At 41.7% G+C, this 14905-nt stretch overlaps 1 protein-coding gene and 1 long non-coding RNA gene across 3 annotated transcripts; one reads left to right on the top strand and one right to left on the bottom strand.

The window, feature by feature from the left end:
- The first annotated feature begins 871 nt into the window (after positions 1-871).
- Positions 872-6351, top strand: LOC115366584 (uncharacterized). 2 transcript variants are annotated; one of them, XR_003928844.1, is made up of 7 exons: positions 872-1029; positions 1516-1613; positions 2752-2802; positions 2928-2974; positions 4303-4398; positions 4695-4880; positions 6190-6351. It is a non-coding gene; the product is annotated as an uncharacterized LOC115366584 (long non-coding RNA). The 2 variants fall into 2 exon arrangements; XR_003928845.1 differs by lacking the exon at positions 1516-1613.
- Positions 6352-8705: 2354 nt separating this feature from the next.
- LOC115366714 (uncharacterized) lies at positions 8706-11870 on the bottom strand. Its single transcript, XM_030062285.1, has 2 exons — positions 11691-11870; positions 8706-9851 (listed from the first exon to the last, which is right to left on the bottom strand). Exon 2 carries the CDS (start codon positions 9847-9849, stop codon positions 9037-9039), a length of 813 nt encoding a protein of 270 aa, XP_029918145.1. The 5' UTR covers positions 9850-9851; positions 11691-11870; the 3' UTR covers positions 8706-9036.
- Between the last annotated feature and the right edge of the window lie 3035 nt (positions 11871-14905).

The following is a 14905-nucleotide window of genomic DNA, read 5'->3' on the forward strand; positions in this document are numbered from 1 at the left end:
GGTTTGTGATTTTGCTGTGTTTTTCTCTTTTACACTACTTTATGTTTTATTGTCGTTCATCTATTTGTCAGTGATGCTGTTGTCTCCTTTTTTGTAGGCTTGTAGGTTAACTAAAAAAATCCCTGTTCTAATCTATTCCAATGCCCCCCATTACAGAACTAGGCTACTTGAGATCTGTGTCAGCGCAGGAATTCTTGACCAGTCTCAACTGTTCGATACACTGCCACAGGCACAGTCAAAACATCAATCAAGTAGGAAACCATCCCACATTGGTATGAAAAATAACAAACTTTCCCTGTGTTCTTATAGAAATATAGGCCTACTGTCTACAAAAATACAGGAAACTTCACTCCAAGTGGCATCGGACCCAGTCCGGCATCGCTCCAAGCGGCATCAGGACGTCTCCCAGCATCGGACTATTTGGCAATAGGCTAATCCGGCATCGCTCTAAGTGGAACTCCAGCATCCTATAAAACTTTAAGATTTAACTAATTTAAACTAGACTAGGACACTTATTCACTTTCCCTCACACGAGTCTATGTACTTTACATGTGACTATTCAGTTGATAACACAACTCAAAAAGCCTGAACAAGTGAGGAGCGGTTTTATACTGTGAGCTACTAGGACTCAAGGAAGAGTCAAAAAGATATACAAGGACAACCAAAAAAACACAACAGGCTTATTACCTGGTTCCTTAATATAATCAATATATGTAATTTGTGTGCATTCAGCGCACCCTAAAGCCTGTGAAACTTTGCTTTAAGTAGGTTTTCAAATAGGTGTTTTTCTCTCCCTCAATGCTCACAACAGATCTGTCTATCTTCAAATTACCTCAGAGGACGGACGGACCGACAGATGGAGGAAAAGAAAGACAGACAGACAGACAGACGGGGAGAAACGGTTGCGAAAGATAGATAGACTCCTCAATGCAAAGTGCATTTTGAACCGCCATTTCTACGCGCCCAGCACTGCTGTTCGGCGGGGATCCTCAAACAGGCTGTTCAACACCCCGAAAATTTCTTCTTGAGGTAAGCATCCAGTCTTGCAGTGAAAACTTTCTCGGAGCACCGTTTGGTTTTTATGCTAACGTTTGTTAGGTTAACTGTTAGCGCGAATTAACACGTTTTTTCCTGCAGTTTTGTGTTGACATTGCACTTGCGTGAACTAACAAGTTGTTTAAGGGTATTGCTAAGTTAACTCAATGCTTGGTCTTTTTAAGAGTCGAGTGAGGTGACTTTTTGTTTTCGATGTAATGTTTGAGGTTTTTGCGAAGAACTTTATAGTTAACAGCTAGTTCACGTTAGCTAACTTGACCCAAGGTTGTCTCTGGAAATGTTTAGCTGTAGTTTCTGTCGCATGTCGGTTCAGACATTGAGGTGCTCTGTGCTTCAGTTCAGACTTCACAGAAACGAACCACGTTGTTTATTTAAGTGTTTAGCAGACTGTTGCAAGCATACGTTTTGTAGATATGAAGCGTTCAAGGCTAATTTTTTTTTTTTTTTTTTTTTTACCAGAGGCATGCTGGGTCTGCCTCTCTCCGGACGGCTGCCGCCCAGACGCGTGTTGCCGCGTAAAAATGTGCAATGGCGCTGTGGTCAACGCCAGTGTCAAGGTATTAAAGACCTAACGGCTCATTTGAAGGAGCATCTAGTGGAAGGACGCGCCGTGAGTTGTCCAGTGAGAAGGGTGCTCAACTATTTTCAATGTTAAATCCTCACTTACCGCCCACATGTCATGGAAACACAGGGACTTTTCAGACAGCGCTGTCAGGGACTTGTATAGAGAATCTGGCCCTCAGTCATCATCTGTTCCAACTGAGTCAGATGACTTCCCAGATAGCAAAATTTGATTGAAACAATGTTGAAATGTGGTCAGGCAGAAACATTGAATCAACATTGAAGGCCGACATTGAAATTGTACAAAAAGTGTCCTCTCAGTTTTACATTGAATCAATGTTGGATTTTCAACCACAGCTGACACTGAATCAGTGTTGTTTCAACCATTATCTAAATGGCAATCTACATTAAAATTTTATTTGATTATACATTGAAACAATGTTACTGAATCAATATGGATTCAACCATCATCTGATAGTAATCTACGAGGAGCATACGTTTTGTTTGTCTTGATGCCTCCCTCCCGGTATGGAGCATCTCGCAGCCACTTCTTCACTACATCATTAGGCCCTCAAGTGTATGAGGCAGGTACAGATGAATGTGATATGGACATGTCAGAAGATTTAAGTGATCTTTTCCTCAGAAATATAGGCCCAAGTTTATTCTACTTGAAATTGCAGGGGCGGTTTCTGCTACCTGCTTCGACCATACAGAACATTGTTGAGGAGATGCAAAACATCCATGATTTGGGTCAGACATATACTTTGAGCAAACTTAATTCACTGTTAAAAAAAACAAAACAAACAAACAAAAAAAAACATCATTATTAGATGAGGATAACAAAATTTGTGAGTCTGTCAGGGGATCTGATCTTTTCTCTGCATGCCTTACAGGGCCAATGAGGACGGCATACTCACGAGCCCAGTCTTTCAAAACAATGTTCAACTATGTGGAGCCTAAGAAAACATTTTTAAGAAGAGATGAGAACAGGATGGTAGAACCATCCTGAAGAATGTTTCTTCTTCTTCCACTGTCATTAATATGATGATACTAGCAGAGCAGATACATGCATTCATGTTAATAAAACTGTTTCTGAAGAACATTTGAACCTTTGAGTGCTTTTGTGACACTTAGGAGCACGTTGACGGCTGTTGGAATTGCTGAGCTCTGTGGGTCTCCTTTACAGTAAGTAAACTGAATCCATGTCTAACAAATACTTTTAAGTGTTCAGACTTTTAATTATCTGTGCACAATGATCTTGTATAAATTATCTTGTGTTCATATCAAATGTCATTCCTGACACCTTTCAGGCTTTGTATTCAAACTGAGTGGTCCGTCTGGACGGAGCAACATGCTGGTAAGATTCTCATCCATCCAAATGCCAAAAGTGATCTGTTTTTGTTTTCAACTTATTTTTTTTTTTCTTGCATTTCTGTTTCATTGAACAGGAGCAGTAAAGATGGACAGGAGGCAGTAGAGTTCTCATCGGGCCTGAAAATTAAGACCCGACCCGACCCGGGCCGGACTGGGCCAGCCCGAGGCCCGACCCGACCCGACTAATTAGCCAAACTTTAGGCCCGACAGCCCGATAAAGCCCGAAAAAAAAAAAAAAAATCGCCAAATTCGCCATTATTTAGCAGCGCCGGTCGGCCCTATCAGTTGGCATCAAGCGGCACCATCAGTCGGCATCAGGCAACTCACCTGTTAGATCCAGCAGACCTGACCGGGTGGGCGCGGTATCGGTGCCGCGGCCGGCCCGCCTGATGGTGCCGCGGCATGTGCGGGTCAATACGGTAGTCTAGAAAACTGGCGATTTTTTTTCCCGTGCGCCCCCAGTTGCACTGCCCATAGCAAAAACCGTCCCTGCTGCCGAGTCTGCCAGCACAGCGGGATACTGCTGCAACTCTCTCTCACTTGTTTGCGCTGCGCTCGCACAGCTGGTTGTCTGTCTGTCACTGAAAGTTTAGCCTCCAAATCCAATCCAGTCTCTCACTCTCTCCACCAGTCACATAAAAATGAAACGTCATAATCAATAACACAACACATAATTCTATTTTTTTATTTAAAAAAAAAAAAAAAATCCCCCACAGAACCCGAAGCCCGACCCGACCCGCCCAATTCACGTAAATTTTAGGCCCGACCCGACCCGAAAATGTCGGGTCGGGTCGGGTCGGGTCGGGTTCGGGCAGAATATGAGAACTCTAGGAGGCAGTGGAGAGAGGGGATGAAGAGAGGATGAGAGTGCAGTTTTTGATCTTAAGTACTGCATTAATCTAAGCATTGCATAATCTCATGTAATTTCAACTCCCTTTCCCCATATCCCTCCCTTTCTTCAGTTGTTTTGGGCCTTTTCAATATTTGATCACTGTGTAATAAATGTTTTACATCTTAGTGGTATTAAGTACTTGAATGTAATGTAGAATTTTTTTCCCTTATGGAAACGTGGCTCAAACCAACAGATTGCTGCTCCTTACTTGCTTTGTTCACTTAGCTCCATTTTAAGTGCCCTAACGACTGCAAACACCGGGGCTAATGTTTAGCTTGTAAGAATCTTGTCTGTTCTGTCACTTTTAATTCTGTTTTTTTTTTTTTTTTTTTCATGAGATTTCAGCATTTGCGATGATTCCACCTAACTCCCTAGTCATACAGTTTTAACACTATATAATTATTTAACTTTCTCCTCAGCAAGGTGCAACTGGAGATCGCAAGGCTGCCAACTTTACAGCAATGCGGTTGGTCAGCAGTTTGATTCATCATCGGCGTTATCAGCTCTCAGCTTCAGTAAGTACACATAATTAATAGGGTTGGCTGGTATTTCAGTCAAATGTTTTTTGTTTGTTTTCCCCCATACCTGTAAAATCCTTTGATGTTCACATCAATACTTATGTCTCATTTTATCCTTTTTTTCCCTAGTTTTGTTTTATTGAATATTTTGTGATTGTGTTTTTTTTTTTTTTTTTTTTTTTTAATTATTTTTGTTGTGAGAAACACTTAGCTGTGTAAGTATTATATAAATAGTTCTGTTGCTGTTATTATTGTTAATAATGTTTTCTTTGTTGTGTTTTTGCTGGCTGCAGAAAGGATCATGTCAATCCACAGCGCACACCCGATGGACTACTTTTGAGTCTTCAAACAGAAATTATGACAGCATCTGTTAAAAGTGCCTGTTTCCTGAACTGTTTTTATGAGACTCCATCCCACCTGTCTTCAGTGATGTCTGGACTCAGTGACTTGGACACCAGCCTTGTCATGGCTAATTAAAGGTAAGTAGTGGTATAGTTTAATGTAGCAAATAATGGAAAGATGCAAGCACAAGCAAGTACTCACACTTCTCTCAATCGATCTTCCTCAGGTGTACGGTATGCGCCAACCGCTACATACATACGTACATGTAAGAAAAAAGCACTTTGGGACATAGTTGTTTCAAACAGACTTGCAAATAAAAACAACCTGAGTACAAAAAGCACAAAGAAGTGGCTTTGACATTGCTGCAACTAACAGAAAAAAAAAAAAAATTAAAGTTCTGGAAAAAGTGATGGTAACATTATGTACACATAACTTTATGTCAGTGATAATAGCTAAGTTATGTCTTTGTTTGTTTCTTGTCTTTGTTTCTTGTAACTGAATAATCACAAGTGTGGCCAAAGAAGTGTTTGCAATTTACAGCGTAAAAAGGCAGAACATTTAGATGTGATTATAGACAATACTATAATATGGTTTCTGATGTTTATATGTTTGATATCTCTAATATCCTTGTTTAGGTCTATATCTGGAAACTAGACTGTAATTAACATTATTTACAGATGACTTAGGGCCCGTATATAAAATGAACAACTGATCTCTTGCAGTTATGTATCTACATTATTTTACCAGCTGCTGTATGCCCCAGATTATAACCATTTCAGTCTGTCACCAGTTTAAAAATCCTTAAAGCCGACTACAATCAGTTTTTGGCAAACAATCAGTTTTTGGCGCCACATTTTTCCATCACATGATCATCATCACATGAGTGCCTTGGGATCTTCTTATAGTGATGTCAGTGCCATTGAATATTCATAATTATCAACTGTCCTAGGTGAAGCCATCTAATGAGAATTGATTGGTCAGAAGGTGGTGCTTTTATACACGTTGATCTCTTATCTGAAACATAACCCGTGCTGCAGCAGGTTAGGTTTTCAGCACCAAAGCACCAAAATTATGAAAATGACCTGCACAATTATATTCCAGAGTTCTAATTTCTTCTATATATTTAACCCTCATGTACTATTAGAATCTGACAGCTTCTGGATGACAGTGGCCCTGAGGCTGTGATTGGTGTAAACAGCTCATTCACCTCATCCTCATCTGATGACCAGTCATAATTCAGTTCAAATGTTATGTTTTGAAAGAAATCCATATTTTAACCTGGTAGATTGGCTGCGACTGAATGAATTAATGTTACAGTGTATCTGCTGATCGGTTGATCTGTTGATTAGATTTCACAACAGAAGGCTGTGTTTTTAATCTCTGTCTAACTCTGCTAAAGCACTGCAACAATCTAACTTTGGCTTTGTTTCTGCTATCTGGCTGCAGAGATGATCATGCCAGTCCACAGTGAACACCTGATGGACGTGTGACTCCTAAAGCAGAGGCAATGACAGCACATACTTCAAGTTCCAGTTTCTTGAACATTATGTCCTTGTGAGGCTGTCCCATTTTGAGCGCCCTCTGTTTTTTGCAGTATAATGTTGGAACCTTGCAATAAAATACTGTAATATATCATACAGTTGTACTGTGTTTATCACTGAGATTGACTGTAATTAGGTTTACAGTCTACTGTTTGTAAAATAGTTTACCGTAAACAGGTTTATACTACAACAGCAATTCAGTGTTCCCAGGATATCTGTCCCTCCAATGCTGAAATGGTTTCGGCCCTGATTCAAGTCAATGAAATTAGTATCTACCAATCAATGAGACTGCATGTTTGCTCAACTAACATAATGCACCAAAGGTCAGTGCAGCAACTAGCCTGTTGGTGTTAATTTACCTCATGCTGATGGATAGTTTGTCATGAATTTATCAAATTATCATAAAAACCTCCTCTTATTACATATAGTTGATAATAATGTGATGTAAATATTTATTTTAAAATATGTTTGATGTTTTTCTTCCACTTTCCCTCCAAGACAACCGGGGGCCAGATGAGATGTGGTCACGGGCCTCATTTGGCCCCCAGGCCATATCTTTGACATCTCTGACTTAGACTTTGTAAGCATGTATTTTTATGGGCATGAACAGGCCAATACAAGGAAAAGTGTGTTCCGCAAAAATCTATTTTATAACCATAAATGTGCCTCACAGCCAATATTATTCTCTTCTATTCCTCAAAGGAGTTAGACAGATAGATCCACGGTATACACCAGGGGTCACCAATCATGTGCCATGGAGGGCCGAGATGCTGCAGGTTTTCATTCCAACCAAGACCTCCACCAGGTGATTTCATTGATTAGCTCCTCCTTTCTGATACAAGGTGAGGTGATCAGTGAAATCACCTGGTGGAGTTCTTGGTTGGAATGAAAACCTGCAGCCTCTCGGCCCTCCATGGCACATGATTGGTGACCCCTGCGGTAAATAGTAGGTCAATGCAATAGTAATTTTCTTCAAGATTTCTTGTAAATAAGGGCATTTTTTAGAACAAAATTCAACCTTGTGCTCAAAGCGGAACAGTAACAATGCTTGACCCTCATTGGCCATCACTAGTTCCTTGATTTAAAATAAGATAGATGCAACAGAATGGGGGCTTTCCATTTCACTGTTGTGTCTGCTGCAGTTGTGATGAGTGAGCCTGAAACTGTCTGTGAGAAAATCTTTGATCTCCCATAGGAGAGAGATTCACAGTATATTCAATGTCTAGTTTTAGTTTCTCTTGGCCTCCTCTGCAATTTCGAAACAAAAGTAAGTCTGACAGTTGGGAGGTTTGTAGCGGAGCAGGGCCTGTCTTAACCACTGGACAGCAGCGGCTCATTTTAACCACTTGAGGGCGTGCTGAGGCAGGGTTACCGAGATAAACAGGGCAGCTGCACATCTGTGCTCAGATACTGACAGCATGACTGGCCATCATTGTGTTTCAGCTCTTTAGCACTAAATTCTGTAGTTTACAACTCAGACGTGTTTTATTTGTGGAGTTAGCCTACTCTAAGAGGAATAATTTTTAGCCCAGGTCAGGTTTAAGCTCATTTATTAAACTCGTGTGTGCGTGTGCGTGTGCGTGTGCGTGTGTGTGTGTGTGTGTGTGTGTGTGTGTGTGTGTGTGTGAGAGAGAGAGCTTTACTCGCCACCCTGAATAGCCTTCTTTTAGGACTATGTACGGGAAATTATAAAATATGTCATGAGTTGATTATGTAGTCTCAGCTATTTTCGAGGATGCTGAATGACATAAGGCTGCCCTCTGGCGCTTCAAAACATTAATTCAACTCAGGTTTCCATTGTGGAATATATTTGTGTATCAGGGTTTTTCAAGCAAGACACCTCTGATTTAAAAAAAAAAAAATCACCATAGGATCGGGGTAATTAAGAATTATTGTAAGAGGTAGAATATTAGGCTGTGTTTGTCCCATAAAAAGATGAATGGAGATTGAATTCAATTTCAATGGTCTGTCCCTGCTCTGAGCGTTGATTCAGCAGTCAACACGTTCTCAGAACCAGAGTAAGATGCGCTCATGATTGTAGGCGAGGTGACTGGGAGCCCACGACGAAGCCTGTAATTTCCCGGCTCCTGTTTGCGACGTGCAGCCGTGGCTATCGGTGTAACAGCCGCCGACCTGCCTTTTTGCATCGTGGCCTGGTCTAGACTGTGTGATTTATCGCCTCTTGTGCTCCTTCACACCCGGAATCAAGATGCCTCTGTTTACTGATGCAGAGTCCCCACCACAGTTACCATGGAAACCCGAGAATCTGGCACCAGCCGAGCTGAGAGTGTCGGGTTCGTTTCCGCACGGTTAACACATGCAAGAAAACACTGATCACACCTCCGAGAGGCGCACATTTGCTTCAGAGTATCAAAATCATTGTTTATTTATTCATAGTTTAGTTCACAAAACACAGGAAGATATAAAATAATTTTAATAGATTTGACCATTATTCGGATTTTGTATGATCACCAGCATACATCAAGCATAACTAGGTCATAACAGTACAATAATATAACAATATGATTGGGCAATAATGACCTTGAACATTTACTTGCCTTTATTTATCAAAAGTGTGTGAACCTGTACGACATATCTGTTACACATATAGGCCTGTGTTATTCAGACTTAAATTGCTGTTGTTACTCTTTTCCAGTCAGTGCATGATGAAGCATGCACTGACTGGAAATGAGTACATCATTTTGTTAAGCAGTGTCTTCTACTGTCAGCGCCAGTTTGTGCAGTCACTGTGTTATATCTCAGCTATGGCGGGCAGCATGCAGGCTCGGACACGGGCCTCCCTCCAAGCCGACCTGCACTCTGAGATCCACTGGGAGATCAGGGAGTGTTTGACCGCGGGATACAGTCTCTCCACCTCTGTGTCTCTGTCTTCGCGACTTCCTCTCATGGCTTGAGGCTTGGGCACGGCGCGTTTTGGGGAGATATTAGGAGCTGTGGTGCCATGCAGCTCGGGGCAGCTGCTCTTGCGCTGGCGCGGAAGATCCGGGCTGGAGGCGCGTGGGACGCTGTGCGCCCTGGAGCGGCCCTGCGCCTCCCATACACCCCCATAGCGCCTCATGAACCTGCCCTCTGCAAGACCCCTCATCGCGTTTCCTGACTGGCAGGTGGCGAGGCCTGCAGGGTAGTCCTGGTGTCCGTAGAGATACTCAAGAGGGTCGGAGTTGCCATGGCAGCCCATCACCGGCTCACCGGTGACTTCCTTCCTCTCTTCTTGCTGCGCACCAACGGCACGACGTGTCTCCTCTCGGTGGTCCGTGTCAGTTGCTGCTTCGCTCCCGCCGAGCCGGGGCAGCCGCAGCCTCTGGTGCAGGGAGTCCTGCTGGCGGGTTCCGGTGCTGTCGGGAGAAGTGTCCCGGCTGGGAAAAGTGGGGTGCGCCAGGTGGCAGATGGAGAGGAAATAGTCCTCCGAGGAGACGGACTGGCCGTGGGCAGCAGTGTGGAGTGCGTTGGCCTGGTTCATATCCCTCAGCGTTTCCTCGGTGCCCTCTCTAATGGTGGGCAGGAGGAGTCCTCTCTTGAACAGCAGTCTGGACCGGGGCCGCATAGCTGGGAGTAAGAGAGGGAGAGTGTACAAACTATTAAGGACTGTGATGTTTGGCACTAAATTCACGAGTGAAAGCTGTATTGTGAGTATTATAAACCAATGACTGATTAGTGTATTGTAATGCCCTGGGAAGCCACATGACACTGGGAATAGGGACCATGATTGGCTGTTACTGTCACAGTCCAATTCAAAGGATGCACACTGAATTTGACTGGAGGGCATTTAGGTATACACCCAGATGAATGCATTTATTCTCAACCACAGTTTCCAACTTCGTAGAAATCAGATGTGCATCACTACATCCTTGCTCCACCCATCCAAACAAATAGCTTATGGAGATCAATAACTGAGAATGTCACAAAACATTTGCTCAAATATTATGTATCCAATTCGAGGACCAAACACAGCCTTTATTTATTCAACGCTTTTGACCCTAAGTGGCCATTCTTTTGATTAAAATAGCCTATGTCCTGTGTAAAAATGATTCATACACAAATATGAACTTTACATGAAAAATGCCTCCCCAAAATGGCTTTCATTAAAAAATAAAACAAGGATATCTAAAACCACCAAACTGATTACAGAGTAGAAGATGACATGAAGAGAGTCAGCTGCATCATTACTTTATTCGGGCATATTGTATCTGCATCATGAGTCCTTTCGAATGAGTTTTATCAAATGGGGGAAAATACAAATATATTCAAAGACAACTACACCAACAACATAACAACACATGCTATTTTTATTTACTATTTTTATTGCAGGCAAACAGGTACTCGACCTCCCGCACTGGACAGTGAAAACAACTGTTTTGCACTTTGGTTTTTGTTTGCTTTTAGCTCCCAGGCTCAGGGCTGTCTTGAAGCATGCGATCCTCTGAGCTGCTGACGTGCTCGCCCGGAGGAGGAGGGGGCGGGCTCACGCAGGTGTATTTGTGTTGATATCACTGGATGCTGCAGTGCATGTTGGGCCTTGTAGTCGTAGGCAATATGTAACTGGGCCAGTACTCGAAAACTAAAAGTGATATATACATAGGCTACATGTGTGCCAAGGACCTGATTTGGCTCGCGGGCTTTGAGTTTGACATATGTGGATTAAAGTGTCCATTACGCCAATTTAATGTCTAGCTATTTATTAAAATGAGTTAGTTTTGCACATATCTTAATATCAATCCATATCAATAATCTCGACATGTTCACATGGATAATTAGGGCTATCCCGAAAAAGAGGTTTTGAATTTCAAGTGACTTCCAGGTTAAATAGCCTAAAGGATAAATTTATTACAAATGAAGTCTGTTTTGGTCTGTTTGCATACAGTATCACTAATTTTATCTAACATGAAGCATACGCCTCTTTTCCCTTTTCCTCATTCTGTAATTCATTTCAGACACTCTCCCTTGCTTACTTTGGAGTGGCAGTGTAAACAGTCTAAAATACAAACAAACCCCAGCGAAACGCAGCAAGGCAACATAAATAAACGGGCATTTTAAATGCCTTACCAGTCAAGCGAAGCCACAGAATGTGTCAGCCTATATTTTCTTATGTAACCCATATTGTTATAACCCTGAGTGCAGCCCGCAATATATTTCGGCTCTGACCTCCATGCCAAAAATAGCCCCAGCCAAACCAAAAAGCCAGCCTCTCCCAGTTTCTTCCAAGGTGTAGCCGTTGCTAAATATAGAACCACACCTTTGGTATACACTTACTAAAAATGGTGCCAGAGCAGCAGCTCGGAGGTGAAGCATAGAATAGGCACCCTGTATAATCTCACCTCTTTCATTTTCAATATTAATAATGTAAGTTTTTTTTTTTTTTTCTCCACAGCTGGCTTCCCCACTCACCTGCTTGTGGTTGGTCTTTGTCCAATTTAGTCTTCTGTATTCTTCTCTGCTCTTGCAGTTGCAGATGTTAATCTTCAGTGATACAGCTGTGCATAGCTTTGTGGATCTTATTTGTGATGGTGTGTGTGTCTTCGGCCAGTGGTGATGCTTCCCCTTGAGTGGGCTCTGTAGCTTCAACTGTCTCTGTCCAGAACCAGCAGTAGAATGCAGATTTATCTGCTCCTCACATCCCTCCTCCCTCCCTCCCTCTCTCTCTCTCTCTCTCTTACTCTCTCTCTCTCTCTCCCTCCCTCTAGCTTGCTCTTGGTTTGCCCTCCTTCCCTGTTTCCAAAAATAGACACACCATCCATTTCCTCAACCTGAGCACTGTCATTGGCTAGCTGTATTGATGGAGAGAGAAGGAGAAAGGGAAGGAGAGAGAGCACAGAAAAAAAGAGGAATAAGAAATGGATAAAGAGGGAGCAAAAGAGGGAGCGAGTATAGGAAAGAAAAACATTTTTTTTTTTCATGAGGTGCCAGTTTGATGAAAACACAATAACCAGCGCTGTTTTTGATAAATCCATCTAAAGGGTAATCATTGGGCAGATACACAAATGGATTCAGTCATGCCAATGGAAAACTGTATTGTGGAGATGCTGAAAACATGTTTTGATCCTATTGCTTAAAGCATGTAATGTGCATCATGCAGATAAGACTTACATGCATGTGAGAGCCTTGCACATGTACACTTGCTTGTGTGTGAGTGTGTGTGTGTGTGTGTGTGCAAAACACATTATTCATAGGATCCCAGGGCTTTAGAAGTGTTTTACCACAGGCCTCATATAGCCTCAGCCACAGCCAAACAATCTCCCTCTGTTTCTGTTATGAATGGATTTTTCACTTTTTAATCACACCTACACAAGCAAGACTGTAATTGACATGAGATGATCCTGAGACACCTGTGTCTTTCCCATGCAGTTTTTTTTTTTTTTTGTCTTTTCAGTTTAAGTTTTTTAGTATTTCAGTCTAATAAGAGACTTGAAGATTGCCTGGCAGGCATGACCGCCAGTAAAGACCATGCTAATTGGTTTTAACTGCCTCCATCACAAAACAAGGGCCTGTGCTTCTAGGTCAGATATGTTTAAAAAATGCAACGATAAAGAGGAGATTGTTTTTAAACCCCAAGAGAGTGTTTTATGACTTGTACGTTACCAGGAAGAATCTCTTTCCCAGCTTTATGGGAAAATAATTGAAAGGGGACGGGCGATTGCATAAACACTTAGAAATGCTCAAATGGCAGTTCAATGCCTTGCTCAAGGGTTAAGCTTTGATGACTGTTATAAACAGAGATAGAAGGTAATAGGGTGGAGAGCAGCGGTTGTTCATTTCCTCTGCTCAGATTTTTTGTCCTGGTTTGAAACTGTTACTTTTCACTGGGAATTTCTCCTCAGGAAACCTCAGGCCAGAAGCTGAGGGCATGATTTGCGTAGATGTCATGAGTTGACTGAGACATTTACTTGAATGAATTTATTATTGAATTATAAAAGTGAATAAAAATGGATTTCAGAATGGACAAAAATCCATTATGCAATTTTTTCCCCATGCTACACATACAAAGGCCTCTTAAGTTGTAACGTCATAACAGGGTTATGAAGCAGGGTCAAATATTATGAAATAATCATATTTGTCAATAAATATGATCCTCTTAAAGGGGCAATTTTCCAGATACAATTTCTGACAGTTGATGAAATATTATTTCATTTTTGAATGTTTAATTCAAATAGAGTCCACACATCAGTATGCTCCATGCTCCCTTTATTAGACTTTATACGAGCCTTCTAAAAGGGAGAATACATATTTCACAAAACTGTTGTAATATTTATGAATCTTTTCAATGCTGCTTAAAAAAATAAATCTCACCTTGAAAATATTTTATTTTATCTTTGGATTTTGGGCTTTTTAAATCGCTTTTGCCTCCTAAAATGCAACGTAGAGAGAATTTGTGGATTTATAAGGAAAACAAGAGATTATTTTAAGCCATGTATTATCATTCTAATGAAAAACTGGAACCTGCATCGATAATATTTTCTATTTCTATATTAAGTATCTAAGTATTTTTTTTACCAATGCAGATCAGATATATATGTGTGTGTGCCTTTCACTGAGTGTGTGTGTGTGTGTGTGTGTGTGTGTGTGTGTGCACGCGTGCGTGCGTGCGCATGTGTCCGTGCGTGTGTGTGTGTGTGTGTGTCCGTGTGTGTGTGTGTGTGTGTGTTGGGGGTAGAGTGACCCCCTGGTACAAACATACTCTACATCTTGGCCTTTGGATGGATGACTCACACCTTTGTTGCATTTCACCTAGAAAAAGCTACCGCGCTTTTTATAGATCTCTAATGGAGTAGTCACAAGGTACCAAAATTGCCTCAATGTGATTCATGCCACATACACACACACACACACACCACACACACACACAGAATTGCCATTCAAAGCACTTTTGCTTATTGCAATAAGATCAGAACTGAGATGCACGTGCAAGCATGAAGAATGAGGCACATGATGTTGTCCAGTTATAATCGTTATGGAGAAACACTGTAGAGCACTGCACTGACTGCTTTCACCAATTCACATTCAGCTAATGGCATACACTGTGGACAAAACCAAGTAGGCACCCATACTGAATAAATTACTTTAAGTACATTTGTGAGAGAGAAAACAAAGGTTACAATATTGTAACCCTAGTTTTATAAGCACAGGCGGAGCCCTCAACTGGACTCTTTGGGTAATACCTTCTCCTAGCTGACTGGAATTTGCATAAATACAGTTGGCCAAACATGATGACCTGCCTACTTTGTGCATAGTTTTCACAGTATATGATGCAGCATACCAAGCAGCCAGCATCTGTAACCCTTTTTAGTGAGTGATATAGGAGTGTTAGGGTCCATAGAGGGCTCCACCTGTGCTTACAGAACAAAGGTTACAATAAAACAACTATTGTTCTATCTCACACTGGTTCCATTAAGGTGTAAGGTATAAGGTGTAAAATAGGTGACACTCACACCTCCTTTTCATAAGTCCTGGGTCACCACAGCAAGCACAAAATCTGAAAAAGACCCTGTCATGTCCAAGAGAAAGAAGTGTATGAACGGACAGGACATAGACCACAATGCTGCTGTGTAGATTTCCTCAACACTCAATCCACTGAAAATAGTGACTGATACAACCATGGTGCACGT

Source organism: Myripristis murdjan, chromosome 10, assembly GCF_902150065.1.
Source record: "Myripristis murdjan chromosome 10, fMyrMur1.1, whole genome shotgun sequence".
In the NCBI taxonomy this organism is placed as follows: Eukaryota; Metazoa; Chordata; class Actinopteri; order Holocentriformes; family Holocentridae; genus Myripristis; species Myripristis murdjan.